The sequence below is a fragment of the Ailuropoda melanoleuca genome, chromosome 8 (assembly GCF_002007445.2).
Source record: "Ailuropoda melanoleuca isolate Jingjing chromosome 8, ASM200744v2, whole genome shotgun sequence".
Lineage (NCBI taxonomy): Eukaryota > Metazoa > Chordata > Mammalia > Carnivora > Ursidae > Ailuropoda > Ailuropoda melanoleuca.
This window is the reverse complement of record NC_048225.1, coordinates 122763080-122776133: the sequence shown is the minus strand read 5'-3', so window position 1 is coordinate 122776133 and position 13054 is coordinate 122763080. Positions and strand designations below refer to the sequence as shown.

At 37.9% G+C, this 13054-nt stretch overlaps 1 protein-coding gene across 6 annotated transcripts in view; it reads left to right on the top strand.

The window, feature by feature from the left end:
- Positions 1 to 12737, top strand: part of UHMK1 (U2AF homology motif kinase 1) — a 50739-nt gene extending 38002 nt beyond the window's left edge. For 3 of the 6 annotated variants that reach the window (XM_034667242.1, XM_034667241.1, XM_002920101.4), the window contains 2 exons: positions 1980 to 2068; positions 5819 to 12737. In XM_034667242.1, coding sequence (XP_034523133.1) covers positions 1980 to 2068; positions 5819 to 5965 — 236 coding nt within the window. In that variant the 3' untranslated portion in view covers positions 5966 to 12737. The remainder of the gene's footprint in view (positions 1 to 1979; positions 2069 to 5818) is intronic. The other 3 variants (XR_004627402.1, XR_004627400.1, XR_004627401.1) reach the window with 3 other exon arrangements.
- Positions 12738 to 13054: the final 317 nt, after the last annotated feature.

Sequence of the window (13054 nt, the reverse complement as noted above, 5' to 3'; positions counted from 1 at the left end):
TATGTGAAAGAATAGTCTTGCCCTCAGCATTGTTTTAATCAGGTCATTGTGGTATCAGGGATTCTAAAAAATCTCTTGGTGATTCTAATTCTGTCCTTGAAGCCGATCTACCTCCTGTCTTCATCACCTAATTCTGTCTATTAATAATTTTTAGCTCTATAAAACTCAAGCTTGGGCATACTATTACCTACTCTTTTCTTTGTATCTTGTTGTATAACACTTTTTATTGTCCTGTTTATAAATACATTGAGTGTTTGAATGTTGCTATTAAATCTTACTGTTTGAGAATCTTACATAAGGGGCGCCTGGGTGGCCCAGTCAGTTAGGCGTCTGCCTTTGGCTCAGGTCATGATCTCAGGGTCCTGGAATTGAGCCCCACGTTGGGCTCTCTGCTCAGCGGAGAGTCTGCTTCTCCCCCTCACTCTCCCTCTCTTTGTCTCTCTCTCTCAAATAAGTAAATAAAATCTTTAAAAAAAAAGAATCTTACATGAACTGGGGTGCCTGGGTGGTTCAGTCGGTTGAGCATCTAATTCTTGGTTTCGGCTCAGGTCATGATCTCATGATTGTGGGAATCTCATGATTGTGGAATCAAGCCTGTCATCCCGTGCTCAGTGGGGAGTCTGCGTCTCTCTTCCCTCTCCCTCTTCCCCCTCCCTGGCTCGTGTGCTTTCTCTCCCTCTCTTTCTCAAATAAATAAATAAATAAATAAATCTTTAAAAAGAGAGAGAATCTTAGACCAACTAAAGTGCAACAGTCAATATAGTAGCATTCAGTACCTTTGTTAGTTCTGATTAGCAAGGTAGTCATCAGGTAACGCTAACTAGTGTTAGGTGAACTTGCTTAGCTAGAAATCATACATGTTGGGATGGCCATCTTGTAATCTTGGTGCAGGTTGGTTAGGAAGTTGGATTCAGACCTTCCACTTTAGACCAAAATAGATTGCAAATCAAGATTAAGATCAAGATTCCAAGTTAAAAGAATAAAGGGAAAAATTATTTAACTTCATAGCTCTTAGCATAGACAAACACAGACAGAGCCCTTATCTGTCAACCTGGTGAATAGTGGGTAAAGCATATAGATAGACAGTTTATAGAAGACGATGTGCAGCTCTGTCTCATATACTTCATTCTCATTTATCAAAATGCTCATTAAAACCCTACAGTGAGAGCTTTGTCACTTAACATATTGACGGTGAAAATATCTGATAACCCTCTTATGGGTAGAGTATAGAAAAATATTTTCAAAGTACATTTCACATCATTGGAGAGAGTTTAAATTGCTTAACTTTATGAAAGGCAGATCTGTAATTCTAACAAAATTACAAATTCATACTCATTTTGTCCTAGCAGTTCCACTTCTAGAGTCAACTTGGAAGTACTTAAGTGAAATGAGACATATACAGGTTTATCTATAACAGTATTATTTGTAAGGGCAAACAATTTGGAAATAGTTTAATTATTTAGTAGTAGGGGACATGCTGGAGAATTTATTGATCACTTATAGGGTGAAATACTACACAGGCATAAAAACAAATGAGAAAATTTCACACAATGATATTAAAGAAACTTAAAAGATGCAATGTATTAATAAAGAAAAAGCGAGATTGGAATTTTTACTTAGAAAAAAGCAGATATAATCATGTTTGCTTGTGTAAGCTTATATTTATGGAAGGGTACAGAAGAAAGTGATAATGTTTGCTGCCTTCAGGGAGAGGAAGAGAGGCAGTTGGAAAAGTAGGAAGAAGACTTTTTTTTTAAATCATTTGAATATTAACTATTCAAAATGTTAAATTTAACATATAAAAAGAATTATTAAACACATTGAATATATATTATTCTTAAGCTTAATTTTAGATGATATAGAAAATGACCTCATTACTCAGATATGGATTCCTGAGTTCTTTGATGCTTTAAAATTTTTACGGAATGAATCTTGGTAATTACAGCAGAGTGGTTACTGTTTTATGTTTTCATAATCAGATGTTGTAGAGGATGTAAAAGAGGAGTGTCAAAAATACGGACCAGTGGTGTCTCTCCTTGTTCCAAAGGAAAATCCTGGCAGAGGACAAGTAAGTGAATGTTTCTATAATTTCAGAGTTATTCAGAGGTTACTAAAATTCTGAGGAAATGTTTTAGTTCTACAGAAAGATGTACATACACAAAACTGTTGCTAGAAATGATGAATTTTGCATCATGGATGTTTTTATTTTCTTGTACTTTTCACTTTTTCCCCAAAGTTCTATAATATGCTTGCATTTTTTTATGGGTAAAAATTTTTTTCTTAAAAAGTTCTCTATTTTTGAACCATGGTGAACAGTTGACACCAACTGTATCATATGCTAATTTAGGTCATGTCAGCTACAGAAATATTATGGCCTACTTTTGTTCTAATTAAGTAGACTTAGAAAACCATTTAGGTTAAGTTCTCATTGTAATGGACTCCTCAGTGCTAATTTAAAGAAGGAAAGTGCGCTGAGAGTCCTGAAATCCGAGCTTCGGTCTCAGCATGACTGGCTTTGTGATGATGAGCCTTAGTTTTTTCATCTATAAAATGTACGGGCTAAAACTATGATTCTAAATTTTTTGGCAAAGAATATTAGAGAAATCTTTTGAAAGCTCTTTTGAAGATATTTCTTTTATCTGTAGTATTTTTCTTTTTCTGGGGACAGAATATTGTTTTATTCAGGGTTTCTCAACCTTGACTCTGTTGACATTTGAGCTAATTCTTTGTTGTGCGAGCGGTTGTGTGCAGTCTAGGTATTTAATAGCAGCATCCCTGCCCTCTACCCTACAGATGCCCTCCCCCAACTCCCCTTCTCAGTTGTGGCGATTCAAAGTATCTCTAAACACTGCTAAATGCCCCCTGGTGGGCGAAATCACCTCCGATTAGGGATTATGTTATGTTCTAGACCCTGGGATACAACTATGCTCAAAACAGACACAAGCATATAGTGATAAGTGCTGTGGGGGGGGAAGGTGTAAGGAGAAGAGGTTTAAGGAGTGCTGTGGTGGGGAGGATTTCAGTTGTGTGTCAGTGGTAGGGAAACCCATACTGAGGTTTACGTTTGAGTTGACATATGAAAGAGGTAAGGAAAAGAGTTCTAGCTATAGGGAACAGCAGGTTCAGAGGCCCTGAGTTTGCCTGGCAGGTTTGAGAAGTTAGTGTGACTCTAGCAGAGTGAGAAAGAGGGGGATAAGGTGGATTTGCTCACAGAGGTGAGGGAGTGTAGGGGCAGATCGGGTAGGGTGAGCCTTCTGGGACTCAAGATAACACTGGCTTATGCTCTAAATGAGAGGGGAAGGTCTTTGAAGACTTTGAATGAAAGAGTAACATGATCTGATCCGATACTAACCTCAGCTGTCAGTATGAAATGGAAGACACACAGGGGCGCCTGGGTGGCACAGTCATTAAGTCTGCCTTCGGCTCAGGGCATGATCCCGGCATTATGGGATCGAGCCCCACATGAGGCTCCTCCGCTATGAGCCTGCTTCTTCCTCTCCCACTCCCCCTGCTTGTGTTCCCTCTCTTGCTGGCTGTCTATCTCTGTCAAATAAATAAATAAAATCTTAAAAAAAAAAAAGAAATGGAAGACACAGAGAAACAGGGCGAATATTTTCAGGGAAGAAGTATCCAGCTTTCAAATGATACAAAAAATAAATATTCATCTGCAAGAGGAAATTTGCTACGTTAAGAAGCTTTCATTGACATTTAGAGGAGAATGGAAACAACTGATGAACTCGTGGAATCTCAGGTTTAACTTCTCCAGATGATTAAAATGTCTGTTACCTAGTTGGTAAAGTCAGTCTTTGAATCTTCCATTCAAATTAACCATGCTGTGGATTTTTTTTAAAGAATATTTTTAAAAAACACTAAAAACATAAATTATGGAATGGATCTTATAATTATGAAAGGAGTCAAGATGAAATTGATATAATTATTTAGTCTCATAATAAATTATAAAAATGTTTTTCTCCTTTGGTTTGGGATGACATAATGTATAAAATTGTAGGTTATCTATGAAGCAAGGCGCGTGCTAGAGCACATGGTATTCCCTCCGTAAGTGCATGTCTGCTCATTGAACTTTGGAGTATGGATTTGGAAGTCACTAAGAATCCGGTAAAAAAAAAAATCAGAAAGAGTTTCATTCTTCTCACTGGACATTGTTGTCTAACTTTTCTTTTGTATTCAGTGAAAAAGCATATGTCACTAGAACCAACTGGTCCTACAGCCAGCATATAATTTTATTTTCTGTAAAAAAGAGGATATAAAATATTAAGTATTTCTAAAATGAGTCAAATGAGCATCAGCTGATTAGAGTATGTGTTTTATGTTATAATTGGATAATATAGGTCTCACCTACATTATTATGTGAGGTACTCATACTCTGAAAGAAATCATTAAATTTTATCAACGGCATTTTCCCCGGGCAGTTCGATTTAAAGTAAACAGCTTGACTGACTGGAAGTGTTTTTATCTCCAGCTAATAGCACAGTTAAGGATGGCTTTTAAGAATAGCTGAAAATCCCCACTTAGCTTTATACATATGAAAATCAGGGCAATTTTTAGCATTGGATGATCTCTACTTTGTCTTCATGAGGAATATGTAGCTTGAAAATAGTCATGGCATGGAAGAGGAAAAGTGTGTTTCACCTCTACATTTTACAATATATACGAATTCAGAAGATCCCATCACAGGCCACAATATCTGAGGTCTGATGTCGTGCATCATCCTTAACAGAAATATTCGCGTTAGACAGTGAGTGAGCAGTCAGTCATAGGCTGGGCATAGTGCTTTGTTTACCAGTGAAGGAAGATTCATTTAAAAAGTACTATATTTGGAACTGTCTCTTCTTTTCATGCCCTGGAGGTTTTTAATACCCTTTGGAAATAACTTTGTCAAGTGGGAGAAGGGCCCCTGTGAAAGGGGAGATGAAAAAGGAGAATCTGCCTTGAACTTCTAGGTAGATCCGATTTTAGGAGAAGGTACAAGTGAAAGCTGAGAATCTGGAAATTGATTTCCTTCAAACGATCTATTTCTGCTTCCCTTTGAAAGTCAGAGTGTCTAGGATGCTCGCATCCCAGTTCGAAGACTGTTGACATCACAAATGAGCATGTAACTGAGGAAGATAAAGCCATTCTTTTTCTGGCTCACAAATTTTGGGTAACTGAGGACTAGTCATTTAAGATGATTTTCCCTCCCAGTAACTTTGGCTTTAGATCAACAAAAAGAACATAAATTATTATGCTGTATCCTCTGCCTGTCTCAGGTTGGAATTCAGATACTCTGGAAAAGGAAATTGCCTAGTTTTAAACTTATTCCTCACTGTAGTTATGGCTTCTACAAATCTTTAGTAGGTATAAAATCCAGTGGCTTTGACCGCTAGTTTTTCCTGCTTCCGCTTCTAAAGGTGTGGATTATCTTTGAGGCAGTGTTGGAGTGTATTTGCTCTCTGGGCTGTCGGCCTGCCTCTGCCACGTGTCCAGTGCCGTTCACCACTCCTGCAAGAACATGGCCAGTGGATGCACGTTTTTCACCCAGCTTGTCTTCGATGGATTTTTCAGAATTGAACTGTGTTAAGGAAGTATTCTAAACCTCACTGCTCAAAAGTGTGGTCCGTGGACCCGCTGCACTGGCATCACCTGGGAGTTGATTTAGAAACGCAGGGACTCAGGCCCGCCTTAGACCCCCTGAAAGCAAGTCTGCGTTGTAACAAGGTCCCCAAAAGATACGTGTGTGTCCACTAAAGTTGGAGAAGCCCTGTTCTAGAACAGTCTTAATGAAAACGAAGCTGACTTTGTTTTCTCTGTCCTCTTACAGGTTTTTGTTGAGTATGCAAATGCTGGTGATTCCAAAGCTGCTCAGAAATTACTGACTGGAAGGATGTTTGACGGGAAGTTTGTTGTGGCTACATTCTACCCGCTGAGTGCCTACAAGAGGGGATATCTGTATCAAACTTTGCTTTAATCAGTAACCTAAGGACTCTTTCCTGTTTCTCCTCCTCCATTTCCGAGATTATTGTATTCTATATCTGAATGCAGAAGTACCCCCTTACCATTTTAAGGGAATACTTTGTACATTTATGTAATCCTACTAATGTGCGGCCATTGCTCAAGCCGTGGCTGTGCCGCAGACGTTTGGCACTGAGTAGGACAAGACCTCTCAGCTATACATTGAGGGGCTTTAGAGCATCCATATGGGCAACCTTTTTTTGTGCAGTAGGGCAAGTGCTGCTGTTCTTCAGTATGTAACCTAAAGAGATATTAATTATTTCATGTGATCATGAAGCAAGGATGAATACTGTTATGTCATAGGGAATATTAACAAATTCGTCGAGAGCTGGTGACATCCCTTACAGAGTGTTCCTTCGTGTTGTCAGGTGGTCCTTCCTCATCACTGATACTCATAGCTGGCTGGGTGCTCCCAGTCATTGTTACGTAACCGCCAGGCAGCAGTTACCTACTGTGTTCTGAACACTGAGTTATGAATTTTTAAAGGAGTACTGTAGTACTGAATATTCCTTTAAAGAAACTGCAGTGAGCCTATCTACTTTTTTTTTTTTAATTAAGGCTTTTCAGATAGAAAGCTGATGCTTGATCTTGCACAATTTTTATGTCTAGTGTGTATGCTTGAGTGAGTGTGCAAGTATGGAAGATTAGAGAAGATTTGAGTCTGTGTGCTTTATAGTGTGAATCTTGTGAGCTAATACAGTCTAGACCTATGTCTTCCCTAGCTGTTTCATATCTGTCAGATTTAAGATGTATGTTTTTTGAGAGTTGGTCTATCTGATAGAATGTAAATGAGAAAATGGTTCATTCCTCAGAGGCTCAGAACAAATGAGTCTAGACTGATTTACACTGAAACTCTCTTAAAGTGGTTGGAACAAAGCAAAAGATTGCCCCGTCCTCCAGTCTCCTTGAGACCCTGTATTAGCTCATGTTTTTTGTACTGAATCTCCTGTGATCACTGTAAGATTTCTCAAGATAGAGTTCTGCCTACAGTGATGGAAATTGAAGTGGGTCAAAAAGAAAGATGTTCAGTGAAGGGAAAAGAAAAAATAGGCAAAGAGAAAGTGAATAATCCAGGATTCTTTTTTTTTTTTTTTTTCCCTTCTTTCCTTTCTCGGTCATCCCCTTCCCTCCACTACGTCTCCTCTTCACCCGTTCTCTGCCTGTCTCTGCAGCTGAAGAGAAGCTAGAGGAACAGCATCCCAGGTGGTCTGGCTTTTGACTGCAGGGAAGTTAAGAAAGGTGTAGCTCTCATAAGATGGAAGTAGAAAGGAAGAAAAACTCATAAGGAATTCTTAGAAGGATTCACAGCAATCAAATGTGTCCCTGAGCACAGGATGCTGGTATGCATGAGTTCGTAAACATGGGTTGGTGACATGGTTTTAGGAATTGTAATTATGGATTCCTCCTACTTTGTGGTAGATTGACTTCAAAGGTTTAAAACTTAGGAAACCTTTATAAAGCACTGATTATACAAAAAAAAAAAAAAGTCGTATACAGGTTATGGATTTTTTTCTTATTTCCATATCTAAATGAAATTTTTAGTTTTTCCTAAGGAAAAAGCCTTTTATATCTTTCCCTGCTGGAAGCCTCCTCATATAGTCTTTCTTTAAAGTGTGTGCTGTGCAGGTTATGGAGAGCCCAACTAGGAATTTACATTTCAGAGGATCTTCATACAATTACTATTTGACATTTGAGTTATTTACAGTTACATTATTCAGGACTCTCCCTTAATATTTATTACGGAGCCAAATTTGGTGTAAGGAGGCTGATTTATGAATTGCCAAAAGGCCTTGTGGCGTGGTCCCGAAGGGTATATTGTGTCTAGTATGTGCCCTTAGGAGGAAGAAATGTTATTTCTCATATTGGCCCTCTCAGAAATGGATTAGCTGGTTTGTTTTCAAATAAAAATTTGAGAGAGTATAACCAGTACTCTGGAGACCTAAGCTTTCCTAAAACATAAATGTTTGTAGGGGTAGCAGCTTCCATGGTGCTTAGAAACACCAGGTTCTTCCGTATATACGGATGAACACACAATACAAATGAGTTCTTAAGAGCAGGTATTCTAGGCTAGTGCTTGTCCGTTTCTCATTCCCCCTTCCGCCCCTACAAAGAGAAAACCCTGACGTACAAACTGCAGGTAGGCTTCCGAGCTTAGCGATGCAGTATGCTGCTAGCATTTGATGCTGAATTTCCCAGCGTTCTCTGATTGTCTTCTTAGTGCTGTTGTAGTCATACCTATATGTAGTGTTGAACACTGTAGAATTGTATTACAGAAGATGCTAACTAGATTTTAAGGGAGCTAAGGGACTAATTGATGAGCCTAAGTAACCATGCATTTAATTAAATATTTTATATTGAAGCCACAGAATTGAAAAAAGATGCCTCCTGTGATTTAAATGGTGATTTTATAGCTTTTAGCCCATTACTACCAAAGATGACATTTGCAGATTCTCCCTCCCTCCTCTGTTGTTATAAGAAGTTTAATTTTACTGTCTTTCTCAAACCTGAACCAAATATTACCAAAAGATGCAATTTTTATGGCTCTTTTAGGGTGAAATATATACAGAGAGATTTTGATTCCTTGAAGTTCCTAAAAACCTAGGAATTTTCTTTTCGAGAGGCAGGGTAAAGAGGTGAGGATTTTTGTCACTTAAACCTTACTCTTTTGGACAAATTTTATCTCAGGTAGTTTTTCTTTCCCTAAGTTAATGTCTGTGCTTCCTTCCCTCTTGCCTTTCCATTTTCTTATTATTCCATGGTATCGTCATGGTACATTTTTGGCCCAGAAAAGACATATAAATTGATATTCTATAGGAAATCTTTGGTTCTTGGGAAACATTCGGAGGAGGTGGCTAGCTAGCCACTTTCAAAACTCAAATGCCCTGTTTCAAGGCGAGCAAGTGGAGTCGGACACCTCAGTAAAAGGATAGCACTAACTCCAGGCAACTATTGGCTGCATTTTAAAGGAATAATAAAACAATTATCCTCTTGCAATAAGAGATTGCACTTACTACCACTGGATGTCTTCCTTTGGTTTGTGGCCATCAGGATAGGAACTCTTCGGGGAAATGCTCTCTCTGCTATGCCTTGAGCCAAAACTGGCTGCTTTTAGAACAAAACCATAAATACAGTTTTACTTGTCCTTTCCTTTATTTTCATTGAGACAAGGATTGCCTTCTTTTTGGTACTCCAGCTGCTAAAGCGCGCTGAGATACGTTAAATTAACCTTTTCAAAAAAAAAAATCCTTGAATTCTTATTTAACTTGCCTTCTAGATTATATTATAATCTCTGAGCACATTTGTGATCAGGAATGCTGCCAGAAACAGTGCTGCCATGTACAGGAAGTTGAAGAGAAACTGGGCATAAGGTATGTTTCTATTTTAATACACTGGGCTTTCACCCTGCTAAGGGCATCAGTTACCCTTCCGGAATAAATGCACGCCCAAGGTTGAGCGCTCACATGCTGTTTCCCGGCTCCTTTGCATTTGTTCATCAGATGCAGGTAACATTTTGTCATCATTTTCTTCTTAGGTCTTACATTCTGACTCGATAATTTCTGCCATCAGTTTTACTCGGCAGCATGACATTTTAGTTTTTGTAATTTAATGAAAATCAGCACCATAGTAACTGATGGTGACCATAATATCATAGTTACTGGGTGAGGCTGTGGGAGAGACACTCAGTAACTATGTGTTTTACCTAGAATTTTGTGCAAGGGTACATGCTAGGTGGCGTTCAGATTAGGGTACAGATGGTATCACATCATGACTAAATTTTAGTCTGGTGGATGTGGAGACAAAGATTTAAGCAAGTGCCTTGTGTTTCCTGGAAAATAATTAAAACTCATTTGGGTGAAAGCTCCCAGATGATGATAATTTACTGCACCTCTGCCTTTTCCTTGAAATAGCTTTTGGATTGAGTTACATAGTATAAAAGTCCAAAATTTCCTTTGTTTGCCTTTATTTTGTACTTGTGAAACTATTCATATTTGATCCCCCCTCCAATATTACATATGATGGAAAGCCAGAGTTATCTGGCAGAATCTAATTCTTCCTGGGATCTAGTTCCATTTTTCATACTAGGTTCCTTCTTCAAATCTTACTACTCTGGCTCTCTGATAGAATTTATTTATTTCTTGGCAAATGTGGTCACATACAGACCAGCTTTTGGTCATCATTAGCTCAAGAGAATTTCCATTTCTTCTTAAGGTGCTCAATAAATCACCTTTACTTGAGATGGTAGTCTTTCCAAGTTAGTATTACTAGTAAGCTTTCTCAGTGAACATAAAGATGTTGAATCTCTATCGTGTGGAACTCCTCTGAACCTCTTGTGGTATATTTGGATAAGTTATGTTTTCTTAGTTACGAGGGACATGCATGTTTTAGTTTTTAAAGTACCCAGAAATTTAAAGAATTTGTGTCGTTTTGTTTAAGGTTAGCTGCTTCTCTGCCTGATACCCCAGGACGTCATGCTTGGTTATCTTAGCCGCCTCTCCCATCTCGGTGTTCGTCAGTTTTCTAAATTGTACGCTGACCAGTAGGTAGACACAGTGGCACGTAATCGACAAGTACTGTGGATATTTAAGAAGGAGGTAAACAATTTTAACTATTTTTGCTGCAATTTTATAGGAGAAATGGGCGATGAAAGAAATATCTATATACCAGAGAGCATTTAGGAGATTGTATATTTTATAGGTGATAATTAAAGTGATCTTCAGGATATAAGATACAAAGTTTATACAGCCTTTGTTTTCCCGATAAAAAGTTTTTATTCATTTTCCTTCAGCTCAGCACTTTTGTCGTTCCTTACATTGTTTATGAGGATTGATGTTTTGGATTCGCTCTGTGCTTTTCAGACAGTTGTCATAATCCTGTGGTTATGTTTATGTCACCGTAAATGCTGGAATTCATGGGAAGCTTACCAGATGATTGCCTGAGTGTTATTTCCCATTAAACAGAATAGCTTCCACAGTATCCTTAAGGAGACTGATACATGTTTTATGACCTGAGTTCCTAGTATTTTAGTTCAGAGGCAAAGAGAAGCATTCTATCTTACTTGCCTTAACTGACCATTAATCTTTGTTGTGCAGGAAAGAGCTTATTTTGTTAGACTCTTGATTGTCAGCAAGAGAATTATATGTAGTTCTTACTACCCCCCCCCCGCCCCCGTTTGCAATTGCCTTCCCCTTCTAGGCTCCCCTCTTACTGGTATTCACGATGTCAGGAGTGTGTGAGAGCAGATGTGGTGAGCTGTTCTAAATCATGCATATGGACGCAGAATCGCTTCAGTTATTGGAATTATGGCTGGCTGTATTATTTCGTTAGCATGGGTTGTCAGAAATCTGCCAAATGTAAGAGTAAAGAAGAGAAAGAAAAGTCATAAAAGAGGTGAGGGGAGGAAAATAACTTCCTTACTCGTGTTCATAATCTTCCATCTAGTTAATGATCAAAAAGTGATCATTTATTTGTAACAGTCCAGATGTGGTACCTGTAGCATAGAACGTTGCCTTTCCTACACATTCCTCATTGTCGTTTCCCCAGAAAATCATTTTAAGAGCTTATAAAACCAGATTAGGTATCCATATTCAGTTTGATCTAATTTTTAAAATAAATATTTAAACTCCAGTTTTTGTGTATTTGGTGTGCATCAAACTCATGCAAATCCAGGATCAGAGAGAAACTGGGGATTAGCCATCTCCGAATTTCCCTTTGCACATTGGGTACAGTGGGTATCAGTATGCACTAGCCGCAGAGTTCTAGCACCTTATGGAAGTAAGTAGTGTTTATTTATTATAATTAAAAAAAGTTAAAGCTGCATCTCTGTAGAATATTTGCTTTGCAGAGTGTAAAGCTGTTATATCTTTTCCAGCAGGATTTACTCTTTCATTCTTAATTCTTTGTTGAGAAAATCTTAAATGATTTAACATTCCTTTATATCCTCTTAACAGTGTCAGATCTGGAGTAGAAGGGATATTTTTTCCCAAAAAGGGCTCCATCTTTGTTACCTTTTTGATCACTATTAGAAATCCAGTTATGATCAATAGATGTTAACAGTTCATGGCTTCCTGTATCAGCACTGGAGAGCTTGGTTGTGAGGATTAAAATCTACTCCTCTTTTCCCTCAGTAACATGTAATTGCTATGTTTTTGATAAGAAGGTGTGGTTAGAAAAAATGTGAAAGATCACTCAAACCAAAGCCAGTTATAAGGAGTATTCTCTCCTGTTGGTTTACCTTCACCTCAGAACTACAAGAATATTACAGTACATAGTGAATAGTCTGTAACATTTCTACCACTTGTTTTAATAGCCTGTTGGTCTTGGCATTTCTTGGCACTATGGTTCTCTGTTCTTGGTGATGTCTTATTGTTTGTGAGTTTTTGTTGTTGTTTTTTTAAGTAACTAAATGGGACTATAAATGTAGATGTGTATCAGTACCAAGAAGTTCTTTTCTGAAATCCCTAAATTCCTGATTCCTGTTCAAGTCTTTTAAACTTGTTTTTTCTTGCTAAGTAGCAAAGAGCTTTTATTTTTCACTTTCCTATATACCTTAAAAGTATGGACACTGCGTTTCAATGGACTGTATTGCGTGTAGTTTTTTGCTGAAAACTTTTTCTGTAAACACAATTGCCTTGTTCAGTTTTGTTGTAAACTGACTTACATAAGATGCACTGTTGATATGCTTTCTGACGTGTGTTTCATAAGGGTGATAAAATAAAGCTTAAAAATAAGAGCTGTTTTTTCATTTCAACTATACCTGCAGTTAGTGTAAATATTCAAGTTTACTTATTTTATGATTTAATTTTTACTAAAAGCTACCACTGAAAAATTTCCACGTGGCCTCAACCATCCATTTCTAAAGAATACGGTCTTTCATGTTGCAAGTAGCGCATCACACTGACAACACTGAAATGTAACTTTTTATTTTGGATTGAATGTTCTTGATACTGTAGAAACAGACTTGTCTAATGGAAAGAACCAGAATTCATAGTTGGGAGGTTTGTGTTTTCATCTTGGTTCTTTTATCAGGTTGGATGGCTTTCATCAA